Source organism: Mixophyes fleayi, chromosome 9 (assembly GCF_038048845.1).
Source record: "Mixophyes fleayi isolate aMixFle1 chromosome 9, aMixFle1.hap1, whole genome shotgun sequence".
Taxonomy (NCBI): domain Eukaryota; kingdom Metazoa; phylum Chordata; class Amphibia; order Anura; family Limnodynastidae; genus Mixophyes; species Mixophyes fleayi.
The window spans coordinates 133,658,293-133,682,709 of NC_134410.1; the positions used below are offsets into that span (position 1 = coordinate 133,658,293).

Genomic DNA, 24,417 nt, shown 5'->3' on the forward strand with positions numbered 1-24,417 from the left:
TCCTTACAGGTGTATATGAGCAGACACTAGGGGGTACATACCTTACAGGTGTACATGAGCAGACACTAGGGGTACATACCTTACAGGTGTATATGAGCAGACACTAGGGGCACATACCTTACAGGTGTACATGAGCAGACACTAGGGGTACATACCTTACAGGTGTACATGAGCAGACACTAGGGGGTACATACCTTACAGGTGTACATGAGCAGACACTAGGGGCACCTACCTTACAGGTGTATATGAGCAGACACTAGGGGCACCTACCTTACAGGTGTATATGAGCAGACACTAGGGGTACATACCTTACAGGTGTATATGAGCAGACACTAGGGGCACCTACCTTACAGGTGTATATGAGCAGACACTAGGGGGCACCTACCTTACAGGTGTATATGAGCAGACACTAGGGGCACCTACCTTACAGGTGTATATGAGCAGACACTAGGGGTACATACCTTACAGGTGTATATGAGCAGACACTAGGGGCACCTACCTTACAGGTGTATATGAGCAGACACTAGGGGGCACATACCTTACAGGTGTATATGAGCAGACACTAGGGGCACCTACCTTACAGGTGTATATGAGCAGACACTAGGGGTACATACCTTACAGGTGTATATGAGCAGACACTAGGGGCACATACCTTACAGGTGTATATGAGCAGACAGTAGGGGTACATACCTTACAGGTGTATATGAGCAGACACTAGGGGGCACATACCTTACAGGTGTATATGAGCAGACACTAGGGGCACCTACCTTACAGGTGTACATGAGCAGACAGTAGGGGTACATACCTTACAGGTGTACATGAGCAGACACTAGAGGTACATACCTTACAGGTGTATATGAGCAGACACTAGGGGTACATACCTTACAGGTGTATATGAGCAGACACTAGGGGTACATACCTTACAGGTGTATATGAGCAGACACTAGAGGTACATACCTTACAGGTGTATATGAGCAGACACTAGGGGTACATACCTTACAGGTGTATATGAGCAGACACTAGAGGTACATACCTTACAGGTGTATATGAGCAGACACTAGGGGTACATACCTTACAGGTGTATATGAGCAGACACTAGGGGTACATACCTTACAGGTGTATATGAGCAGACAGTAGGGGGTACATACCTTACAGGTGTATATGAGCAGACAGTAGGGGTACATACCTTACAGGTGTACATGAGCAGACACTAGAGGTACATACCTTACAGGTGTATATGAGCAGACACTAGGGGTACATACCTTACAGGTGTATATGAGCAGACACTAGGGGTACATACCTTACAGGTGTATATGAGCAGACACTAGAGGTACATACCTTACAGGTGTATATGAGCAGACACTAGGGGTACATACCTTACAGGTGTATATGAGCAGACACTAGGATCACCTACCTTACAGGTGTATATGAGCAGACAGTAGGGGGTACATACCTTACAGGTGTATATGAGCAGACAGTAGGGGGTACATACCTTACAGGTGTATATGAGCAGACACTAGGGGCACCTACCTTACAGGTGTATATGAGCAGACAGTAGGGGGTACATACCTTACAGGTGTATATGAGCAGACACTAGGGGGTACATACCTTACAGGTGTATATGAGCAGACAGTAGGGGGTACATACCTTACAGGTGTATATGAGCAGACACTAGGGGGTACATACCTTACAGGTGTACATGAGCAGACACTAGGGGTACATACCTTACAGGTGTACATGAGCAGACACTAGGGGTACATACCTTACAGGTGTATATGAGCAGACACTAGGGGTACATACCTTACAGGTGTATATGAGCAGACACTAGGGGTACATACCTTACAGGTGTATATGAGCAGACACTAGGGGTACATACCTTACAGGTGTATATGAGCAGACACTGGGGGTACATACCTTACAGGTGTACATGAGCAGACACTAGGATCACCTACCTTACAGGTGTACATGAGCAGACACTAGGGGTACATACCTTACAGGTGTACATGAGCAGACACTAGGGGTACATACCTTACAGGTGTATATGAGCAGACACTAGGGGTACATACCTTACAGGTGTATATGAGCAGACACTAGGGGTACATACCTTACAGGTGTATATGAGCAGACACTAGGGGTACATACCTTACAGGTGTACATGAGCAGACACTAGGGGTACATACCTTACAGGTGTACATGAGCAGACACTAGGGGTACATACCTTACAGGTGTACATGAGCAGACACTAGGGGTACATACCTTACAGGTGTACATGAGCAGACACTAGGGGTACATACCTTACAGGTGTATATGAGCAGACACTAGAGTCACCTACCTTACAGGTGTATATGAGCAGACACTAGGGGGTACATACCTTACAGGTGTATATGAGCAGACAGTAGGGGGTACATACCTTACAGGTGTATATGAGCAGACAGTAGGGGGTACATACCTTACAGGTGTATATGAGCAGACACTAGGGGCACCTACCTTACAGGTGTATATGAGCAGACACTAGGAGCACCTACCTTACAGGTGTATATGAGCAGACACTAGGGGTACATACATTACAGGTGTATATGAGCAGACACTAGGGGTACATACATTACAGGTGTATATGAGCAGACACTAGGGGTACATACCTTACAGGTGTATATGAGCAGACACTAGGGGTACATACCTTACAGGTGTATATGAGCAGACACTAGGGGTACATACCTTACAGGTGTATATGAGCAGACACTAGGGGTACATACCTTACAGGTGTACATGAGCAGACAGTAGGGGGTACATACCTTACAGGTGTATATGAGCAGACAGTAGGGGTACATACCTTACAGGTGTATATGAGCAGACAGTAGGGGCACCTACCTTACAGGTGTATATGAGCAGACAGTAGGGGCACCTACCTTACAGGTGTATATGAGCAGACAGTAGGGGGTACATACCTTACAGGTGTATATGAGCAGACACTAGGGGTACATACCTTACAGGTGTATATGAGCAGACACTAGGGGCACCTACCTTACAGGTGTACATGAGCAGACACTAGGGTCACCTACCTTACAGGTGTACATGAGCAGACACTAGGAGCACCTACCTTACAGGTGTATATGAGCAGACACTAGGGGTACATACCTTACAGGTGTACATGAGCAGACACTAGGGGTACATACCTTACAGGTGTACATGAGCAGACACTAGGAGCACCTACCTTACAGGTGTACATGAGCAGACACTAGGAGCACCTACCTTACAGGTGTACATGAGCAGACACTAGGAGCACATACCTTACAGGTGTACATGAGCAGACACTAGGGTCACCTACCTTACAGGTGTACATGAGCAGACACTAGGAGCACCTACCTTACAGGTGTACATGAGCAGACACTAGGAGCACATACCTTACAGGTGTATATGAGCAGACACTAGGGGGTACATACCTTACAGGTGTATATGAGCAGACACTAGGGGGTACATACCTTACAGGTGTATATGAGCAGACACTAGGGGTACATACCTTACAGGTGTACATGAGCAGACACTAGGGGTACATACCTTACAGGTGTATATGAGCAGACACTAGGGGTACATACCTTACAGGTGTACATGAGCAGACACTAGGAGCACATACCTTACAGGTGTACATGAGCAGACACTAGGGTCACCTACCTTACAGGTGTATATGAGCAGACACTAGGAGCACCTACCTTACAGGTGTACATGAGCAGACACTAGGGGTACATACCTTACAGGTGTATATGAGCAGACACTAGGGGTACATACCTTACAGGTGTACATGAGCAGACACTAGGAGCACATACCTTACAGGTGTACATGAGCAGACACTAGGGTCACCTACCTTACAGGTGTATATGAGCAGACACTAGGGGTACATACCTTACAGGTGTATATGAGCAGACACTAGGGGTACATACCTTACAGGTGTATATGAGCAGACACTAGGGGTACATACCTTACAGGTGTATATGAGCAGACACTAGGGGTACATACCTTACAGGTGTATATGAGCAGACACTAGGGGTACATACCTTACAGGTGTACATGAGCAGACACTAGGAGCACATACCTTACAGGTGTACATGAGCAGACACTAGGGTCACCTACCTTACAGGTGTATATGAGCAGACACTAGGAGCACCTACCTTACAGGTGTACATGAGCAGACACTAGGAGCACCTACCTTACAGGTGTATATGAGCAGACACTAGGGGGTACATACCTTACAGGTGTATATGAGCAGACACTAGGGGTACATACCTTACAGGTGTACATGAGCAGACACTAGGAGCACCTACCTTACAGGTGTATATGAGCAGACACTAGGGGTACATACCTTACAGGTGTACATGAGCAGACACTAGGGTCACCTACCTTACAGGTGTATATGAGCAGACACTAGGAGCACCTACCTTACAGGTGTACATGAGCAGACACTAGGAGCACATACCTTACAGGTGTATATGAGCAGACACTAGGGGTACATACCTTACAGGTGTACATGAGCAGACACTAGGGTCACCTACCTTACAGGTGTATATGAGCAGACACTAGGGGTACATACCTTACAGGTGTACATGAGCAGACACTAGGAGCACATACCTTACAGGTGTATATGAGCAGACAGTAGGGGATACATACCTTACAGGTGTATATGAGCAGACACTAGGGGTACATACCTTACAGGTGTATATGAGCAGACACTAGGGGTACATACCTTACAGGTGTATATGAGCAGACACTAGGGGTACATACCTTACAGGTGTATGTGAGCAGACACTAGGGGTACATACCTTACAGGTGTATATGAGCAGACACTAGGGGTACATACCTTACAGGTGTATATGAGCAGACACTAGGGGTACATACCTTACAGGTGTATATGAGCAGACACTAGGGGTACATACCTTACAGGTGTATATGAGCAGACAGTAGGGGTACATACCTTACAGGTGTATATGAGCAGACACTAGGGGTACATACCTTACAGGTGTATATGAGCAGACACTAGGGGGTACATACCTTACAGGTGTATATGAGCAGACAGTAGGAGCACCTACCTTACAGGTGTATATGAGCAGACAGTAGGGGATACATACCTTACAGGTGTACATGAGCAGACACTAGGGGCACCTACCTTACAGGTGTAGACGAGCTGGTAGTGGCTGGACTGGATCTCCCCCACGGCCGTCTCACCACGTGGAGTTGAGGTGCAGAGAGCTCTGTGTATTGGGGTCACCCTGGTGCACAGTGACGCACACACTGCTGGGCGGCCATGACAGAGTTGCCCACACACCCCCTCACATACCCGCCGCACTCTGACCCCAGCGCGGCCGCTGAGACTCCTGGAAGCGGCTACTAAACGCCAGCTCCTGGCTAGCAGCATGTTCCCCGCTCCGCACGTGACCGGAAGCTGTCAGGCGAATGGCGGAAGTGAGCGGTGACCAGCGGCGGCCATCTTTTATAGGGGCAGTTCAATTAATGGGAAATTGAAATATATTTCATATTTATTATATCTATGATAGGTACAGGTCTGGGAATATGATATTATAATTAGTTTTCAGTATAGTGAGCATCTCTAACTAATATAGTGAGTTTTCCACGGATGATTAAATGATGATAACTGTTTATAAAAGGTATAGATGTCAGCAGACTGCAGGATTTCCTCCTACACCACAGTCCCTTTTCAATTCATTTTAAAATTACACCAAACTGGGTAAAATTCAATCATTTATGTTAAAAAACAAAAACTTTGAGATCCTGTGGCTTTCCAGATGTTGTAGAATAACAAGCCCCAGCTTTGCAGAAGACTATTTGATTGTTGTAAAACCACCAAACTTTTGCTGATCCTCTAGGAAAAGTAAGGAGTGTCCGGGTGGCTGATCATTATGCAATGGTCCTAAAGATAAATACAGAAACATTGATATGGTCTAAACCAGGCCTGTCCAACCTGCGGCCCTCCAGGTGTTGTAAAACTACAAATCCCAACATGCCCTTCCAGCTATCAACTGCTTGTCTACTGGCAAAGCATGCTGGGGCTTGTAGTTTCACAACATCTGGAGGGCCACAGGTTGGACAGGCCTGGTCTAAAGCAAGTGCTGGCTATAGTGGAAGATAGCTCAGGTGTTGAACTTCTAGGGGTTAAAGTAGCTCGAAGTTTAGTTCATGTTGGAACAAAGCAGACTTCCTGTGAGGTTATTGACCCTCATGACCATCCAATCCCATGCATTCCGCAACCAATCACTAAGGCCAATTTAATAGCAGCCAGTTAACCTACTAGTATGTTTTTAGAGTGTGAGAGGAAACTGGAGCCCCCAAGGAAACCCATGGCTGGGAATCAAACTCATGACCCCAGTGCTGTGAGGCAGAAGTGCTAACCACTAAGCCACCGTGCTGCCCATGGAGGGAGAGTTGAGTTGGGTATATAGCTGTTCACTCCTGTATCCAATGATCAGCTGTTTCGGATAGCGTATTAATATCTCAGTACGTTTAATAACAAGTCTTTAAAGCAATTCTTATTTCACATAGAAATCAGGGAGGGAAACAATGAGTATTCACATCCCCAGCAAAATGTCCTTTCTCTAATAAATTTTGTCACTAATAGTGACTTTATCAGTAATATAAAGCACTACAATTACCAGTATTCTATAGCATCCTTGGCTTGTAAGCTGCCAATCAAAGACCACTGAATCCAGGAGCGCCAGCTGAGTGTTTAATTCATGTGGGCAGCACGGTGGCTCAGTGGTTAGCACTTCTGCCTCACAGCGCTGAGGTCATGAGTTCAATTCCTGACCATGCCCTTATCTGTGTGGAGTTTGTATGTTCTTCCCATGTATGTGTGGATTTCTTCTGGGTGCTCCGGTTTCCTCCCACACTCCAAAAACATACTAGTAGGTTGATTGGCTGCTATCAAAATTTACATTAGTGTCTCTCTCTCTCTCATTTTTAAAAAGGCAAGGAGCCATCTATTAATATTTCAATATAAACATCCATGTCACACTGAGCAGCCCGAGACAGAATAAGTTAAACATTACCTGCAATCCAATTATATAAAAAATATTAATATAATAACATATACTACTAAATCAACAATAAAATTACTTCAAGATTTAATAATGTTAGAACCAAAACCTAATGTGGTAAGCTATAAATAAATATTACAGCCAACCTACCCCAACATTAACATTGGGGCTTCAAACTCTCAAACTCCTAAACATGATGACCCTCAATGAACTTAGTGAGCCACAGAGGAACTGGTATGAATTGCTGAGAAGCAAACTATACATTGCTCACTATACGTTGCTCATTCTGTGGTAATCTTAGATACTGTTGATTATAGTAAGGAAGCTTTTAGACAAGTAGATTATCTATCGTTCTGTAGATTCCTTGATAGAGATCCCACAGCTCTGTTTCAGAGAGAGCTGAGGGCAGTCTTGGATGGTCTGCTGGCCGAGGTCATATCCAAGGATTCCTGGCCCTTTCTGTTTGTTCAGCACTCGGTAGTTCCTATTTTTGATCACCTTTCCCAGATAAATAAATCCCTCACTTCACCCCCGGGGCGTCCCATAGTATCTGGTGTAGGGTCCCCCACCACTAATTTATGACAATATGTTGATTATCATCTGCAGGATCTCATTGTCTCGCTTAGGTCCCACATCATGGATACCACTCACATTGTAGAGTCTCTTTGTAATATTGTCTGGAAACCTTTGATTACTTTCTTACATTAGATGTAGCAGCTCTCTACACCAATATTTCTCATGTAGCAGGGGTTTAATATCTCCTTACAGATGTGAGGATCTCGGCGAGACAGCAGTACTTTATTTCACTCCCGGGGATAAATGTATTAACCAGCGGTTTTTGCAAGTCTAGGATATTTGGCGACTTTGCAGGGTAAATTTGAAATGGCAATGGTTGTCAAGGCAAAAAATATGTACTAACTGTAAACTTATGCAAAATAAATGTCATCATGTTAGTTCAAAGGTATCAGGAGAAAGTTGTGTAGTTGTGATTTATTTAATTTATATCCTACAGTGTCCTTGCGGACTTCCATATGTTGGTAGAATGACTAGACCTTTAAGGATTAGGATAGAACATAAGCGGAACAATCTCAATATACTTAGTTCTCATAGTGTATTCAAACATTTTATGGAACTGCATAATGCATATCCTGTTAGGGTCACTGTTACCACTATGGAATACATTAGACCCACTATACGAGTAGAGGGGGCTGGAGATAGGTTCTGCAAATTATGTGAAAGAATTTTTTCCAATGAAAGGAGAGATAAAAATAAGACATAAGTAGAGACAAAATTAAGAAAAAAAAGTTACGGCCCGCCAAGGCTTCATCCATTGTTACTGAACATTCACACAGCTTCCATGTCTCCTTCCACTGACACAGTCACACATGGCTCTCACTATACTCTCCCACTACGCCCATGTCACTCCCCCAGGTCATATACATAAACAATTTGGGGCAAAAAGCTAAGACACTAGGGGGTAAATGTATTAACCTCCAATTTCTTCAAGTCGCCAGAAATCGGCGACTTTGCAGTGAAAATTTAAAGCGGTGATGGCTTGTAAAGTCGCCGATTTCCGGCGACTTGCAGAAATCGGAGGTTAATACATTTACCCCTAGAAGTGTTCTAATCCGCTGTGCTTGTGCTTTCTTTGCTTGGTATCTGACGTGCTCTGCAGTTCTCGTCTCCAGATTATTGTTTGGCCCATGTACGGAAGGCCACATGGGCATTGTTGGAAGCATACAACTATAGTTCTACATGTTATTTTTTTCTTAATGTTGCATTTTTAGTGGTAGAAGTGAATTCTGTTATATAATTAGCGCTTTTGCTCTTTGCTGTTTTGCAGGTGTGACAAAACAAGTGTGATAACAGTGTAACCACTAGATGGGTTGATATACCCGCCCATGGGACCCTGGTGGGAGATTGAGGAACTATGTACTGCTGTCTACCTTACCATCAGACCCAGGTGAAATCACAGCAGGCCAGAGACTTTGGACTTGGGGGAGAAAGGTTTACTTGGGGCAAGGGAGCAACTGGGAGACAAGGGCTAAAAAAGTGGGGGAGGTATATGTGACAAAACGAGTTTGATACCACTGCAACCATCCTGTTCCTCGTTTCTCACATAATCTGGATTATAGAAAGTAGTTTTTATAGCTCTTGCTTTTGTTGCCCAGCTCAACAACTACAACTGCAGTGTCTAATTACATGTGAATAAGGGGACATTGTAGCTCATTATAAATATCTATATTGTTTATTGTATATTGGTGATGTGGCAGTGAGGTTATTATTCATTGTCTTTAAAGTGCAGCCAGGGGGTTATGGGTAGGGATCAGGTTGCAATATACTGGAGGGGGAAAACTAATTAGTGTCCATTGTTCTCAGAAGACTATTCCAGACAGGGCATCTAGCAGGGGATGTTCTGTGGAAGGACAGCTCATCTTCACTCCCCTCTCCAACCCCCCCCCCCCCCCCCCCTAGTCCAGCACTGACCAATGTTTAACAAGGAGAGGCCCAGGGGTTTGCCCAGAAAGGGGAAAGCTCTGTGGAAATTAGACCCTAGATATAAGGAGCCACTCCAGGGGGAAAGAGGTGTTCATTCTGTGATTTGATTGTTGGAAGGTGCAAGGTCTGGTTTTGAGTTGTCGTAGTCTACCAGAGTCTACATATGCAGCTGAGAGAGATCCATAGGTCATCAAGTCTGGACAGCCAGGTGACTAACTCCTTAAGCTAGTGGGGTAAGGGACAGATGATGTGGTAAACCTGCCTGGTATTTATTTACTGTGTGTCAGGATAGCTAACGAATAATAAAGTGAGATCCTGCTGTCTCAAGGAGTATTGACTAAAACTTCCCTGGAGGCGCGGAATCTAACAAACTAGGTGGTATTCACCAGAGATTCCCGCAAGGGAACATGGGCTTCTGCGGCTCCCACCTTGCATGTCGCAGCCCTCCAGGAAAGTTGCCACTGTGACAGCTGAGAACAAGTTACATGGCAGAGGAATGATCCAATTCGGACATCAAAGGTGGTAACAAAGATTACCGTTTTATTATAAAATATTAATACAAGAGTTCAATGCAGACTTGAGTGTTTTGCAAATGATGATCACAAAGGCTTGCAGGAATAGTGACTTTCAGCAACATTCATTAATACAAGCTGCATATGCAGTAATCAGATTCTTCAATAGCAGAAATCTTGAAGCACAAGAATCAACAAAGTCCAAACATATTCGGCCAGGATAGACACAGATTGATACGAATTGTGGAGCTGAGAACAATAATCAACATGCAGGCCAAATAGATAATAGCTGTGAATCATCGTGTTACCGCAAGCCGTGGGATAGGTATGCAGAAATCAAACAGTCCAGCGTCCAATCGTGATGAAGAAACAGCAGCAAGAACTAGCAGTTTTACCACGGATACTGGAACAGGTAACAAAGTCAGCAATGTAGGTCAAACGGGGAACAGATGAAGTTCATAACATTTTACCACAAGCATAGAACAGGCGTACAGAAAGGTGGAGGAGTCCGGCAAACAGTAGCAACGGCTACACAGCAGCGATGAACACAGCAGCTTGCCACGGATTGTGGAACAGGTAACAGGTGTAGATCATAGCGTTTACCACGGACAGTGGACCAGTATGCAGAGATTAGGGAAATCCAGCAAACAGCGGCGATGACCACACAGCAGCGATGAACACAGCAGCTTGCCACGGATTGTGGAACAGGTAACAGGTGTAGATCATAGCGTTTACCACGAGTAGTGGAACAGTATGCAGAGATTAGGGAAATCCAGCAAACAGCAGCGATGACCACAGCAGCTTGCCACGGATTGTGGAACAGGTAACAGATGTAGATCATAGCGTTTACCACGAGTAGTGGAACAGTATGCAGAGATTAGGGAAATCCAGCAAACAGCAGCGATGACCACACAGCAGCGATGAACACAGCAGCGATGACCACACAGCAGCGATGAACACAGCAGCTTGCCACGGATTGTGGAACAGGTAACAGGTGTAGATCATAGCGTTTACCACGGACAGTGGAACAGTATGCAGAGATTAGGGAAATCCAGCAAACAGCAGCGATGACCACACAGCAGCGATGAACACAGCAGCTTGCCATGGATTGTGGAACAGGTAACAGGTGTAGATCATAGCGTTTACCACGAGCAGTGGACCAGGTATGCAAACAGAGACATCAGAGTAACGAGTATGACTTGAAGAACCAGCAATGCAAGAAAGGAAGACTGACCAATAGTAACAATGACCAGCACACAGGTCTAATGATCACAGGTACAGATCATGACCAATAGTCTGCACTAGTAACAGAAATTAAAGGGACAGTCAGTGTTTAGAAGCTCGGGTAGAGGTACCTGGAGAGCGGAGTGTGACACTGTGTGTACATAATATTCTAGTATTGTTTTTATTTCAATAAATGTAGTGTTGTACTTTTCCAACTGCATTTGCCTGAGTGACTAACAAGAACCTTAGAAGGTACTGGGTAGACTTCCCTGGCTTAGGAAGGCACCCGTGGGCGGCCAGCCAGAGTGAAGTGGGTAGAATTGGGCCAGGTATTAATGTATAAGAAACTTCTTTGACATTGGTTTCTCACTAGGAGAGTAGTGGACAGCTTTGGGTTATTAACCTGACCACAGAGTGAGCAACGTATAGTTTGCTTTGCATTAATTCCCACCAATTCCTCTGTGACTCTCTAAGTTTAATGAGGGTCACCATGTTTAGGAGGTTGCGACTTTGAAGAACCAACGGTGCGTGTTAATGTTTAGATAGGTTGGCTGTAAAATGTATTTATAGCTTCCCACATTATGTTTTGGCTCCGATATCATTCAATCTTGAAGTCATTTTATTGTTGATTTAGTAGTATATGTTATTATATTAATATTTGTATACAATTGGGTTGTAGGTAACATTCGACTTATCCTGTTTCAGGCTGCTCCACCTCACAAACTATCATCCAGCACACACAGGATAATCATTGATTCACCTGAATGAATTTTTTATCTTGTGCAATTCACATTGTTTTCTGTGGAAGGAATCTTAAATCTATTTAACCTACATCACCTATTATTGATATTATTTTCAGTGGGTGAAATATCCTTATTTTTTATCACATATTGGTTTATATATTTTACCATATATACAGGTCATAAACAAGAGGATACATACACTGGTGCTTCCTTTTTTGTACAAATGGATGATCAAAAATTCAGATACCTTCTTCTCAAACTGATAGTTTACACAGATGATTATAACATATTTCATTTTTATTTTTTGCATGCACACACCACAAGAATAAAAGAAGAAATCACACTTCACTAGAAGAAAAGAATTGTACTTTAGAGACATTATTATTGCCTGTTTATTTGTTAATGTCACATCAGCGAAATTGTTGCACTAGTGTATTTTTTGTATCATTTGGTATGTAACCCCTATAGGTGACGTTGTTATAGGGTTGATTGCTGCAGGTCAATTTAGAAACTTTTTTTTTTTTTAGATTTTAGTTAAGATTGGGATAAGCACATGAGACAGGGCTCCACTGATTAGTGAGGGTAGTAGAGTAGGAAGATAAGAAGAGAGAAGATATTTAGGGCCTGATTCATTAGTGATCTTATCTTGTGCAAAAGTTAAGATGCTTATTTTAAGAAGAAACGGGGAGATAAGAGTGAAGTTAAGATGGATTTTCATCTTAACTTAAGAAATTCTTCACTTACGCAGTGGATTTTGTTTCTTGTCTCCCTTTTCTTAGCATGCACAGAGTGGATTTGCTTAAGATAAGCAAAAAACGGCAGATAAGATCACGAATGAATCAGGCCCTTAAAATCATTAATCATTAATTTCTGCAATCAAATGAAAAGAAGGTGCAGGGAAGGAATTCAGCTGGTGGTTTGTCGAGGAAGATGAAACCATTTCATGCCGGATCTTGTCCTTGCAGGAGGAAGATCTTGGGCACAGATAGTGGTAACGGGTTGGGGTGGGAGGAGTGAGAAGAGATTTTAATGTATTTACAAGGTGTTTGGGGTTAGAAGCCTGAGCAGAAATGAGAGATTGGAAGTATGTTTGGCAGTTGCTAGAGCATTTCAATAGCAGTGGTAGATAGCAGTATATTTGGGGAACTCACAAGTAAAACCACTACAGTATTTCTGTATCAGTAATGTTTTATTTTATGTAGTACATTTTTTTTTTATATAAAAATAGTTTTAAAAAATATAAATAATGTATCACTTAATACAACTGTTTTATACATTTAAATTTCAAAAGGTAGAATATAACAGGTGCTGTCGTTGTTGCATGAAAAAAACCTATATTTAGAATAGAACAAGATCACTGTATACTGCAAGTAGATGAAAAAATTACACTATATGTTCAATTTGAACCGTAACATATTGTTGGTTTTTTTACCCCATGAAATACATTAATCAGGATGTTATTAATGTCTACTGTACATAAAATGCATTTTTACAGTTGCACTTGATTGCAGACACATTCTAGCTGCATCCGTCATCACTATCACTCGTCACTTACACGCCACATGTAGCTGGTGTTTAGAGAGTAGAGATGCCCGACGCTTGAACCGGGCGCTGGACACATGGCGCGCCCTTACTGTACATTGACTATTGACTATGTGCATTTGTCCATTCCCCCCTCTATGGACAGACAGAGGTCTTACAGTCACTGGCGTATAGTTTGTTTCTGGGCATTCAGTGTGTGATTTAACGTGAAATGCGGCATGTATCGGTATGTACGTTCCTTAGTGATTCAGGCCCTATATGTGTCCCATTAATTAATTGTCCTTAATGTTGAATTTTTTTCTCGATTCAGTTTGTCTGCAGTTTAATCAGTACTTGCTGTATGTAGACAGAGCAGACAGCATACTTGGACCCACATTCAAAACGAAGCGCATCTTTGAATACGGTCAGAATAACGCTCAGGTTCCGGGCTCTTTTTCTAAGACAGAGGTGAGTCTAAACATGAATCAGGCCATAGTGTATATGTATAATCTAGTAGCCGTATAGAGTGATCTTTTCCTGATCCAATGTAAGCTATCTCATGCATGAACAACAATGTTTGTTACACTCTATGATTTGCATTTTAGATTGTATTGTTAGTGAGACTACGCTGCAGTTGTAGGAGTGCCTGTCACAAACATTGTGTGTATTTGTTATACACATTTGCCTATTTGTGATTCTACCCCAGGAACCCTAAATCCATAACACTGTTAATGTTTCCACCCCGTGTTCTTCCTGCAATGTACCATAGACAGTTATGGCTTCCTTTATGTGGAACCCCACTACAGAGAAGATTCCGAACACCAGAAAGAAAGAAAGTTGCTGCTCAGGAAATATAGACATATATGATAACTGAATGCTCCAAGTCACTGTGAGGAGCACCGCAAAGCAATAAAATAAAGAGAGTTATGAAAGGCATAATAAAACGTATTTTAACATATTCAAGACATGGTTCTGTAAAGTATGGACAATAAATACTTATCTAGAAAAGCTTGGGTATCATTCTGGATAGAAGATTCCATACATGTGATGTCATTTCATCTCATTTAGAAGGAACCGCAGCTTAAAGTGCTTTTTGTCTCCACCCGAAGGGAAGAACGTGTTTATTTTCATGCCATTTTATAGCAATATTACTCACCCACTACATGTTTTTACTGCAGAAATGTTACTGTTTTATCAGAAATTGTATTAAGCAGATCTGTCTATTCTGTCCATTCAGACATATGGATTGAAAATTGTACAATTATTATTCACTGAACACATCTGTCTAAGGAGTGGTCGTGACGTGAAGGAGTAACGCAGACTGTCTAGGTCCTTGTAGATATTTAAGGTCAACTCTACGTTCACATAATAAATATATCTGTATAAAATACCACATTTAGCAGCACCACATTTTAACATCAATGTAATTAACAATATTTTGTTAGCATGTCCTCTGTAGTCGCTTTTCACCCAATCACAATCCTGTTTACTGGTGTCTCCACTTAAGTCAACCTCTGCGCCAAGAGGTGAATCCGAATAGTTCTACGGAGTCCCATCGGTATCGCTTTCCGTCGTGTAATATTCCACCAACGTTTGAGAGCAATTTTTTAATCTCAGGGCCCACTTTCTGCAAAACATAATTAAAGAGTGTAATAACAGCATGTGGTCTATGGTAACATGAGACAACCCACTGACGAACAATTCATCCAGCTGTACAGTCAGAGAACAAGCTATGATTTACACTTTCCATATTAATAGATTATTTTTTCAGTAACACCAGAGAGGTAACACTAGGTAACACCAGAGAGGTAACACTAGGTAACACCAGAGAGGTAACACTAGGTAACACCAGAGAGGTAACACTAGGTAACACCAGAGAGGTAACACTATGTAACACCAGAGAGGTAACACTAGGTAACACCAGAGAGGTAACACTAGGTAACACTAGAGAGGTAACACTAGGTAACACTAGAGAGGTAACACGAGGTAACACTAGAGAGGTAACACCAGAGAGGTAACACCAGAGAGGTAACACCAGAGAGGTAACACCAGAGAGGTAACACCAGAGAGGTAACACTAGGTAACACCAGAGAGGTAACACTAGGTAACACCAGAGAGGTAACACTAGGTAACACCAGAGAGGTAACACTAGGTAACACCAGAGAGGTAACACTACGTAACACCAGAGAGGTAACACTACGTAACACCAGAGAGGTAACACTAGGTAACACCAGAGAGGTAACACTAGGTAACACCAGAGAGGTAACACTACGTAACACCAGAGAGGTAACACTAGGTAACACCAGAGAGGTAACACTATGTAACACCAGAGAGGTAACACCAGAGAGGTAACACCAGAGAGGTAACACCAGAGAGGTAACACCAGAGAGGTAACACCAGAGAGGTAACACTAGGTAACACCAGAGAGGTAACACTAGGTAACACCAGAGAGGTAACACTAGGTAACACCAGAGAGGTAACACTAGGTAACACCAGAGAGGTAACACTAGGTAACACTAGAGAGGTAACACGAGGTAACACTAGAGAGGTAACACGAGGTAACACCAGAGAGGTAACACCAGAGAGGTAACACCAGAGAGGTAACACCAGAGAGGTAACACCAGAGAGGTAACACTAGGTAACACCAGAGAGGTAACACTAGGTAACACCAGAGAGGTAACACTAGGTAACACCAGAGAGGTAACACTAGGTAACACCAGAGAGGTAACACTAGGTAACACCAGAGAGGTAACACTAGGTAACACCAGAGAGGTAACACTAGGTAACACCAGAGAGGTAACACTAGGTAACACCAGAGAGGTAACACTAGGTAACACCAGAGAGGTAACACTAGGTAACACCAGAGAGGTAACACTAGGTAACACCAGAGAGGTAACACTAGGTAACACCAGAGAGGTAACACTAGGTAACACCAGAGAGGTAACACTACGTAACACCAGAGAGGTAACACTACGTAACACCAGAGAGGTAACACTAGGTAACACCAGAGAGGTAACACTATGTAACACCAGAGAGGTAACACTAAGTAACACCAGAGACGTAACACCAGAGACGTAACACCAGAGAGGTAACACCAGAGAGGTAACACCAGAGAGGTAACACCAGAGAGGTAACACCAGAGAGGTAACACCAGAGAGGTAACACTATGTAACACCAGAGAGGTAACACTATGTAACACCAGAGAGGTAACACCAGAGAGGTAACACCAGAGAGGTAACATTAAGTAACACCAGAGAGGTAACACTAAGTAACACCAGAGAGGTAACACTAAGTAACACCAGAGAGGTAACACTAAGTAACACCAGAGAGGTAACACTAAGTAACACCAGAGAGGTAACACTAAGTAACACCAGAGAGGTAACACTAAGTAACACCAGAGAGGTAACACTAAGTAACACCAGAGAGGTAACACCAGAGACGTAACACCAGAGAGGTAACACTAGGTAACACCAGAGAGGTAACACTAGGTAACACCAGAGAGGTAACACTAGGTAACACCAGAGAGGTAACACTAGGTAACACCAGAGAGGTAACATTAAGTAACACCAGAGAGGTAACATTAAGTAACACCAGAGAGGTAACACTAAGTAACACCAGAGAGGTAACACCAGAGAGGTAACACCAGAGAGGTAACACCAGAGAGGTAACACCAGAGAGGTAACACTAGGTAACACCAGAGAGGTAACACCAGAGAGGTAACACTAGGTAACACCAGAGAGGTAACACTAGGTAACACCAGAGAGGTAACACTAGGTAACACCAGAGAGGTAACACCATGTAACACCAGAGAGGTAACACCAGAGAGGTAACACCAGAGAGGTAACACTATGTAACACCAGAGAGGTAACATTAAGTAACACCAGAGAGGTAACATTAAGTAACACCAGAGAGGTAACATTAAGTAACACCAGAGAGGTAACACTAAGTAACACCAGAGAGGTAACACTAGGTAACACCAGAGAGGTAACACCAGAGAGGCAACACCAGAGACGTAACACCAGAGAGGTAACACCAGAGAGGTAACACCAGAGAGGTAACACCAGAGAGGTAACACCAGAGAGGTAACACCAGAGAGGTAACACTATGTAACACCAGAGAGGTAACACCAGAGAGGCAACACCAGAGACGTAACACCAGAGAGGCAACACCAGAGACGTAACACCAGAGAGGTAACACTATGTAACACCAGAGATGTAACACTATGTAACACCAGAGAGGTAACATTAAGTAACACCAGAGAGGTAACATTAAGTAACACCAGAGAGGTAACATTAAGTAACACCAGAGAGGTAACATTAAGTAACACCAGAGAGGTAACACTAAGTAACACCAGAGAGGTAACACTAGGTAACACCAGAGAGGTAACACCAGAGAGGCAACACCAGAGAGGCAACACCAGAGAGGTAACACCAGAGAGGCAACACCAGAGACGTAACACCAGAGAGGTAACACTATGTAACACCAGAGATGTAACACTATGTAACACCAGAGAGGTAACATTAAGTAACACCAGAGAGGTAACATTAAGTAACACCAGAGAGGTAACACTAAGTAACACCAGAGAGGTAACACTAAGTAACACCAGAGAGGTAACACTAGGTAACACCAGAGAGGTAACACTAGGTAACACCAGAGAGGTAACACTAGGTAACACCAGAGAGGTAACACCAGAGACGTAACACCAGAGAGGTAACACCAAGTAACACCAGAGAGGTAACACCAAGTAACACCAGAGAGGTAACACCAAGTAACACCAGAGAGGTAACACCAAGTAACACCAGAGAGGCAACACTAAGTAACACCAGAGAGGCAACACCAGAGAGGCAACACCAGAGAGGCAACACCAGAGAGGCAACACCAGAGAGGCAACACCAGAGAGGCAACACCAGAGAGGCAACACCAGAGAGGCAACACCAGAGAGGTAACACCAGAGAGGCAACACCAGAGAGGTAACACCAGAGAGCACCTCTCACCTACACACAGTTGAGGAGGACATGTTGTGGGGGACTAAGAATGAAGCCCGTCCATTCACTGGGGACCAGAGACAAGGTGTGTCTTGGAGAGGTCCCTTGTTCCTAGTGAATTGATGAACTGCATTCTCCATTGTGTGAAGGCCACGGAGTGACACTGGATAGAGATCCGTCTTCTCACAGATAGAACAAGAACATGATAACACATCAGTGCTCCTATTCACCTGGTAAGAAGCCAACACATTACTGACAGACGGGCTGTGTCTAGTTGGCTGTGTATTTAAAGGAACACTAAAACCCAAATAAAGATATGAACCATGCAGGTAAACCACTTTGTTATGTGCTATCCTGATTTTCCACCGCAGCACTGTTAAAAAGTAAAGTACCTCTCCCATATCTTTAGGATCTGATGAGGGTCATACAGATAAACTGTGGACACTGTAGAGTGGTCCAAGGACAACACTGGCTCAAACCCTTTGTATGAAGTTGCCAATCCACATACTGCATTCAAACTTGTGACTCTCTGACTGTTTAGTTAAAAAAGCCCCCCCCCCCCCCGCCTCCATTTAATGCCAACCTGCTACAGAGGAGTGATAGAGAGCATGGAGGTCATATTTACACTCCAGCCCTTCATATAAGGTGTTGTCAGTCACTCTCTGCCTGCTCAGTTATAGACACCTGTCTCCAAATTCTGCAGAGGAGTGATAGAGAGGATGGAGGTCCTATGTAGATAATGTATATAGTTCATGTATATTAATCAGCTCAGTGGCACACAGTCATTGATATTTATTAATGTTAAATACCGGCTTTCATCATCTTTAAATCTAAAGCCATTATTTCTGAAATATGTGGCTACAAAAGATCATTACATTAAGATAGAGAGTTATAACAGTTTAATTATCCCTCCAGAGTGCAGTGTCCTATACGTTACCTGCGGTTATGTTCAAAACTTGTATTAATCCTTCTCCTGCAGTTAGTTTCTGGTTTTTGTTTTACTGGGCTGTGAACCTGAAGGAGGAGGATATGTATTATAAGACTGGAATCTGTATTTGTTTTGTTATTGTCTTTTGTAAAGAAAAAGTATATACAAAAATGAGGTAAAGTTTTGTTATTTCATTTCTATAAGTGCAAATTCACTTGTACTATAAACTACATATAGTTGAGCTTTGATTCCTCAGATGTTGGGGCTACAAGTCCCAGCATCTATCATCACCATTTATTTATATAGCACCACCAATTCCACAGCGCTGTACAGATGCCATTCACATCCGATCCTCCCCATTGGAGCTTACAGTCTATAGTCCCTATCACATGTTAATTTGGTCAGCAGCCAATTAACCAACTAGTATATTTTTGGAGTGTGGGAGGAATCCCATGCAAATATGTGGAAATTATACAAAATTAAACACAGATAAGGCCATGGTCAGGAACCAAACTCATGAGCCCAGTGATGTGAGGCAGAAGTGTTAACCACTGAGCCACTGTGCTGCTTTATCTATACTACCAACAGATTTAAATCAACTTTTTGGATTGACAAATATAAATGAGAGCAAGAAATGTAAACAACAAAGCACCATATAAAAAACAAAATGGGGTGGATATACTAAAACCTCTAAAAAATAAAAAGTGGAAGTGTTGCCCATAGCAACCAATAAATGATAGAGTCTAATTGGTTGCTATGGGCAACACCTCCACTTTTCATTTTTATACGTTTTAGTAAACCTACCTCATCATCATCAACATTTATTTATATAGCACCAACATATTCTGAAGCGCTTTACTATTGGAGACAATCACAGTAATAAACAAACTGGGTAAAACAGACACATAGGTGAGAGGGCCCTGCAGCCAGATTGCAAAGGGATTAGTAGCTATATTATCCAGTCACACAGCAATGACTGTCAGAGGGTTGATGTCTTGTGTGGATTGTATAATGGGTGGTAATAGGGTAATCTAGTGAGGTTAAGAGTATGGTTGAGGAATATTATAAGCTTGTCTGAAGAGGTGGGTTTTCAGAGAACGCTTGAAAGTTTGTAGACCTCAAAGACTCTCACAATTTATAATCACATTGAAAATAAATAATTTCATTGACTATAATTGCGCTCACAAATGGGCAAATAGTGCCTGAAGGGTAAATCCCAGGACGTCCCTCCCGTGCACAGGGATTATAGACCGTAATTCAGCCCTTTCCTCCATCTACACCGGGACATCAGGCCTCAAAGTTCTGTGACATATGAAATGTCCTCTCACATGAACACGGCAGGGGGGCCATACAGGTGGGTGGAAGGAGAGTAAGATACCCCAGTATTACCACAGCTGTGCTATAATGTTTTTGTTTTTTTACAGTTTACAGAAGGAGTTTGGGGTTTTTACATGTCTGTGGCTGGCAGGACATGCTGGGAAATGTAGTTCCACAACAGCTGGAGAACCACAGTAGTTTAGTAGGGGAACCAAGTCTTTGTTGGAGCAGATATTCCGGCAAAGGAACCACCTTGTTACTATGGTAACTGTCATAAAAATACGAGCCAGGTCAATGACAAGTTACATGTTTCACTGACCAGTTGTCTGATCATATTCTGCATTTCCATCTGCAACAGCCTGAGCTGAATGAAATGGGATCTCCACCTTCAGGTCATTTAACCACATATATATGCCTGATAATTCAAGATACAGCTTGAAAAGCATAGATGTGAGCTGGAAATATAATCTGTTAAGTAACAGTTGCCGGTCTCTAAATGTGAAAACCCCTGATAATGAATTGTATTCAGTTACTTGATTCCAGCAACTTGAAAATAAGCGGGAAAAGCAGAATATTATCTCCCGGCTGACAGCAAACGGAGGTTATAATGAAAGCAGATCTTACTTTATTATTTATTCTGGATTTCTCAAGGGGATCTGCATTATTGTTCATCTGTCTGGACTGTTGTTCTGTGTTTAGGTGAAAAAGCAACAATCAGTCTTCATGTGATAACAAACAAATCAAAAACATATTGTGACATATGTAATAAAACAATTCAAGTGGCACAATGATGTAATTCACAGCAACCAATCAGATTTCAGCTTTCATTTACAGATTACCTGCCCATCACACATGGTGTTGAATCCCTCACTACACAACTTCCAGAATATATTGATTTATTATTGCAAACTCTTGTCATTTAACCTCCTTCATATTTAACAGACACCTTCCACGCTCTCCAACTTTTACACATATTCCATTATATATTAGTCGCATTAGATGTCCAATCATCCATCATGAAAGTAGAGATTGAGACAGTTTCTTATTTTCTAGAGACATCACATTGATCATCTCCTGACTAACAGTTAATTGTGGCTTCCAAGTGCTTTATTAAAGAGCACAATTATTTAGTTCTACAGCCCTGGCCACCTGACTTTGACCCCTTACATGCCAACCTATATATGGGTTGGTGGGATTGGCAGAAAGGAATATTTTTGATAGAGGCTTCCTATGGCATGTCCAAGGGTCTAAATAGTAGTTGATATTTGTGGTTTTAATATTACTTACAATATAAATTTCACTAATATTAATAAAGATCCAAACAATGCATTTATTCTCTATAGTCAAGAATCTTCATGTCTTTCCACCACCATATTTACAGGATGCCATAGGAGGGGCAAAATATGTCCCCACGGCTGTGCCACATTTCTGCCTGTGAAAGGTCCCTTCAAATAAATAATAATGGTTTTCTCAAACAGATTGTATAAAAGCCAGAATAAATGCCTGGTTATGATACACTTGCTAATACAAGATACTCACAAACTTTTTCATTTTACAAAAAAATAAACACTCAACAACTCTCTTCCCATGCACTATAATAAACATTTACTTAACTAAAGTAACTAGACCCAGAGAGAGATAGTAGGCATATAAAGGGAAGCGGCCTAGAGGGAAGAGACATCCCCATCAAGTCACCTGTGTTTGTATATATTTTTGTATTATGTTGTGTCTTGGCTCTCTGTTTTCTGTATATGTAATGTACGGCGCTGCGGACCCTTTGTGGCGCCTTTTAAGTCAAAGATAATAATAATAATAATAAGCCCCCCCCCCCATGAGCGCCCCCCCCATGAGCAACACATACTTACCTGGGGCCCGCCGCTGGTCTCCACTATTCTGTCTTCAACCTGGCAGATCTGTCACAGGCAGATCACATGATCGCAGGGGGAATGAATCCTCCACCCCTGCGATCGGATCCTGGTGCCTGGCAGCCAGGCTGATGACAGAATAGCGGAGACCAGCGGCGGGCCCCAGGTAAGTCTGTGCTAAGCTGTTGTGCCGGGCCCCCTGGTGAGCCCGGGCCCGGTACAACAGTACCCCCCGTACCCCCCTGATGGTGGCCCTGGCCAGGGGATACAAAAAAAATGATATGGACCCTCATCCATCACTCTAATTTGTTGCAACAGGAACCATTCAGTACACAAATACCAACTGCTGTATATATATATATCTATATCTATATCTCTATATCTCTCTCTCTCTATATATATATATATATATATATATATATATCTATCTCTACAGGGTGATTCAAAAGTCGCAGTACACCCTTTTATTTCAAAAACTCTACAGGAAATTGGGAAACCTGAATACTCCAGTAAGGTATGGGTGACGTGGTCTATCTTTTACGGTATGTACCAAACATGGGCGCCATCTTGAAATCGGCCAATCGGCCCAATTCCTGTAGAGTTTTTGAAAAAAAAGGGTGTACTGCAACTTTTGAATCACCCTGTATATATATATATATATATATAATATTCACAAAATTACAGTATTGGTTTATTATAATGGGTCACAATGTCTTCTGAAATTCTAAGTATAAGCTTGAAACTCTGACACTAATCCAGCTACTAAATTAAATTACTTACTATTATCATCATGGTGTGTCTCGTGTTCACCGCTGCAAATCTGAGCATTAATCTTAAAGAGAGAAATGAACATCAGTTATAAAATATCAGACTGCTGCGCAGTCATACAACATCATCATCACCATTTATTTATATACTGATTCCGCAGCGCTGTACAGAGAACTCACTCACATCAGTCCCTGCCCCATTGGGGCTTACAGTCTAAATTCCCTAATATAGACACACAGACCGGGAGAGACTAAGGACAATTTTGATAGCAGCCAATTAACCTACTAGTATATTTCTGGAGTGTGGGAGGAAACCGGAGCACCCGGAGGAAACCTACGCAAACACGGGGAGAACATACAAACTCCTCACAGATAAGGCCATGGTCGGGAATCGAACTCATGAACCCAGTGGTGTGAGGCAAAAGTGCTAACCACTGAGCCACCAACATCCAATATTATACCCAGCTGGAGGCCGTCATTTGTCAGCTGAACCAACATTGCAGAGAATGCAGCCTATCTTTCACTAGAAACCAGTGACATCACTGAGCCATGAATTGAAACGGACAGCTATGGGTCATCCTTATGTCACAGACAGTTCTAGGTTTGTTCCATGAGAAAGCAATAATGTTTTTTATCCAGATCGAGGTGCAATGCAAATAGTAGGCGTGTGACCATATAGCGATATCATACAGATTACACACTCCAAAGGAAGGTAAAAGTCCCGTTATAGGAGTGATGTCGTGCTATCATGATCATTTTCAGAATTACTATTATAAATGTCAGAAAATACCCATGATCCCCTAGTCGGTGTTGTACTTACTTCCTGGGAGCTGCGTGATGAAAACTCATCTGCATCAGAGGACTGGAGAAGACAAAGAGACATATTATTTCATGTCTTACGTTGTAATCACCCATCCACTGGGACGACCCATAGCAGAGGACTGTCCTCCAGGATAGAACTGGACACCCGAAGGCCTCCAGCTGCTGTCAAACATCATGATAACCAACCTAGAGGA

At 42.7% G+C, this 24,417-nt stretch overlaps 2 protein-coding genes and 1 long non-coding RNA gene across 3 annotated transcripts in view; 1 reads left to right on the top strand and 2 right to left on the bottom strand.

Moving 5' to 3' along the window:
• Positions 1 to 5,430, bottom strand: part of DNLZ (DNL-type zinc finger) — an 11,097-nt gene extending 5,667 nt beyond the window's left edge. The window contains exon 1 of the mRNA XM_075185838.1: positions 5,156 to 5,430. Coding sequence (XP_075041939.1) covers positions 5,156 to 5,404 — 249 coding nt within the window. The 5' untranslated portion in view covers positions 5,405 to 5,430. The remainder of the gene's footprint in view (positions 1 to 5,155) is intronic.
• Positions 1 to 24,417, top strand: part of LOC142101380 (uncharacterized) — a 535,334-nt gene that overhangs the window by 486,872 nt on the left and 24,045 nt on the right. The gene's annotated exons all lie outside the window — the stretch shown is intronic.
• The window catches only part of CARD9 (caspase recruitment domain family member 9), a 56,590-nt gene continuing 45,513 nt past the window's right edge, over positions 13,341 to 24,417 (bottom strand). The window contains exons 9-13 of the mRNA XM_075185841.1: positions 24,222 to 24,263; positions 23,415 to 23,466; positions 21,394 to 21,458; positions 19,462 to 19,538; positions 13,341 to 15,166 (exon numbers count right to left, since the gene is read on the bottom strand). Of these exons, the coding sequence (XP_075041942.1) occupies positions 15,082 to 15,166; positions 19,462 to 19,538; positions 21,394 to 21,458; positions 23,415 to 23,466; positions 24,222 to 24,263 (321 nt within the window). The 3' untranslated portion in view covers positions 13,341 to 15,081. The remainder of the gene's footprint in view (positions 15,167 to 19,461; positions 19,539 to 21,393; positions 21,459 to 23,414; positions 23,467 to 24,221; positions 24,264 to 24,417) is intronic.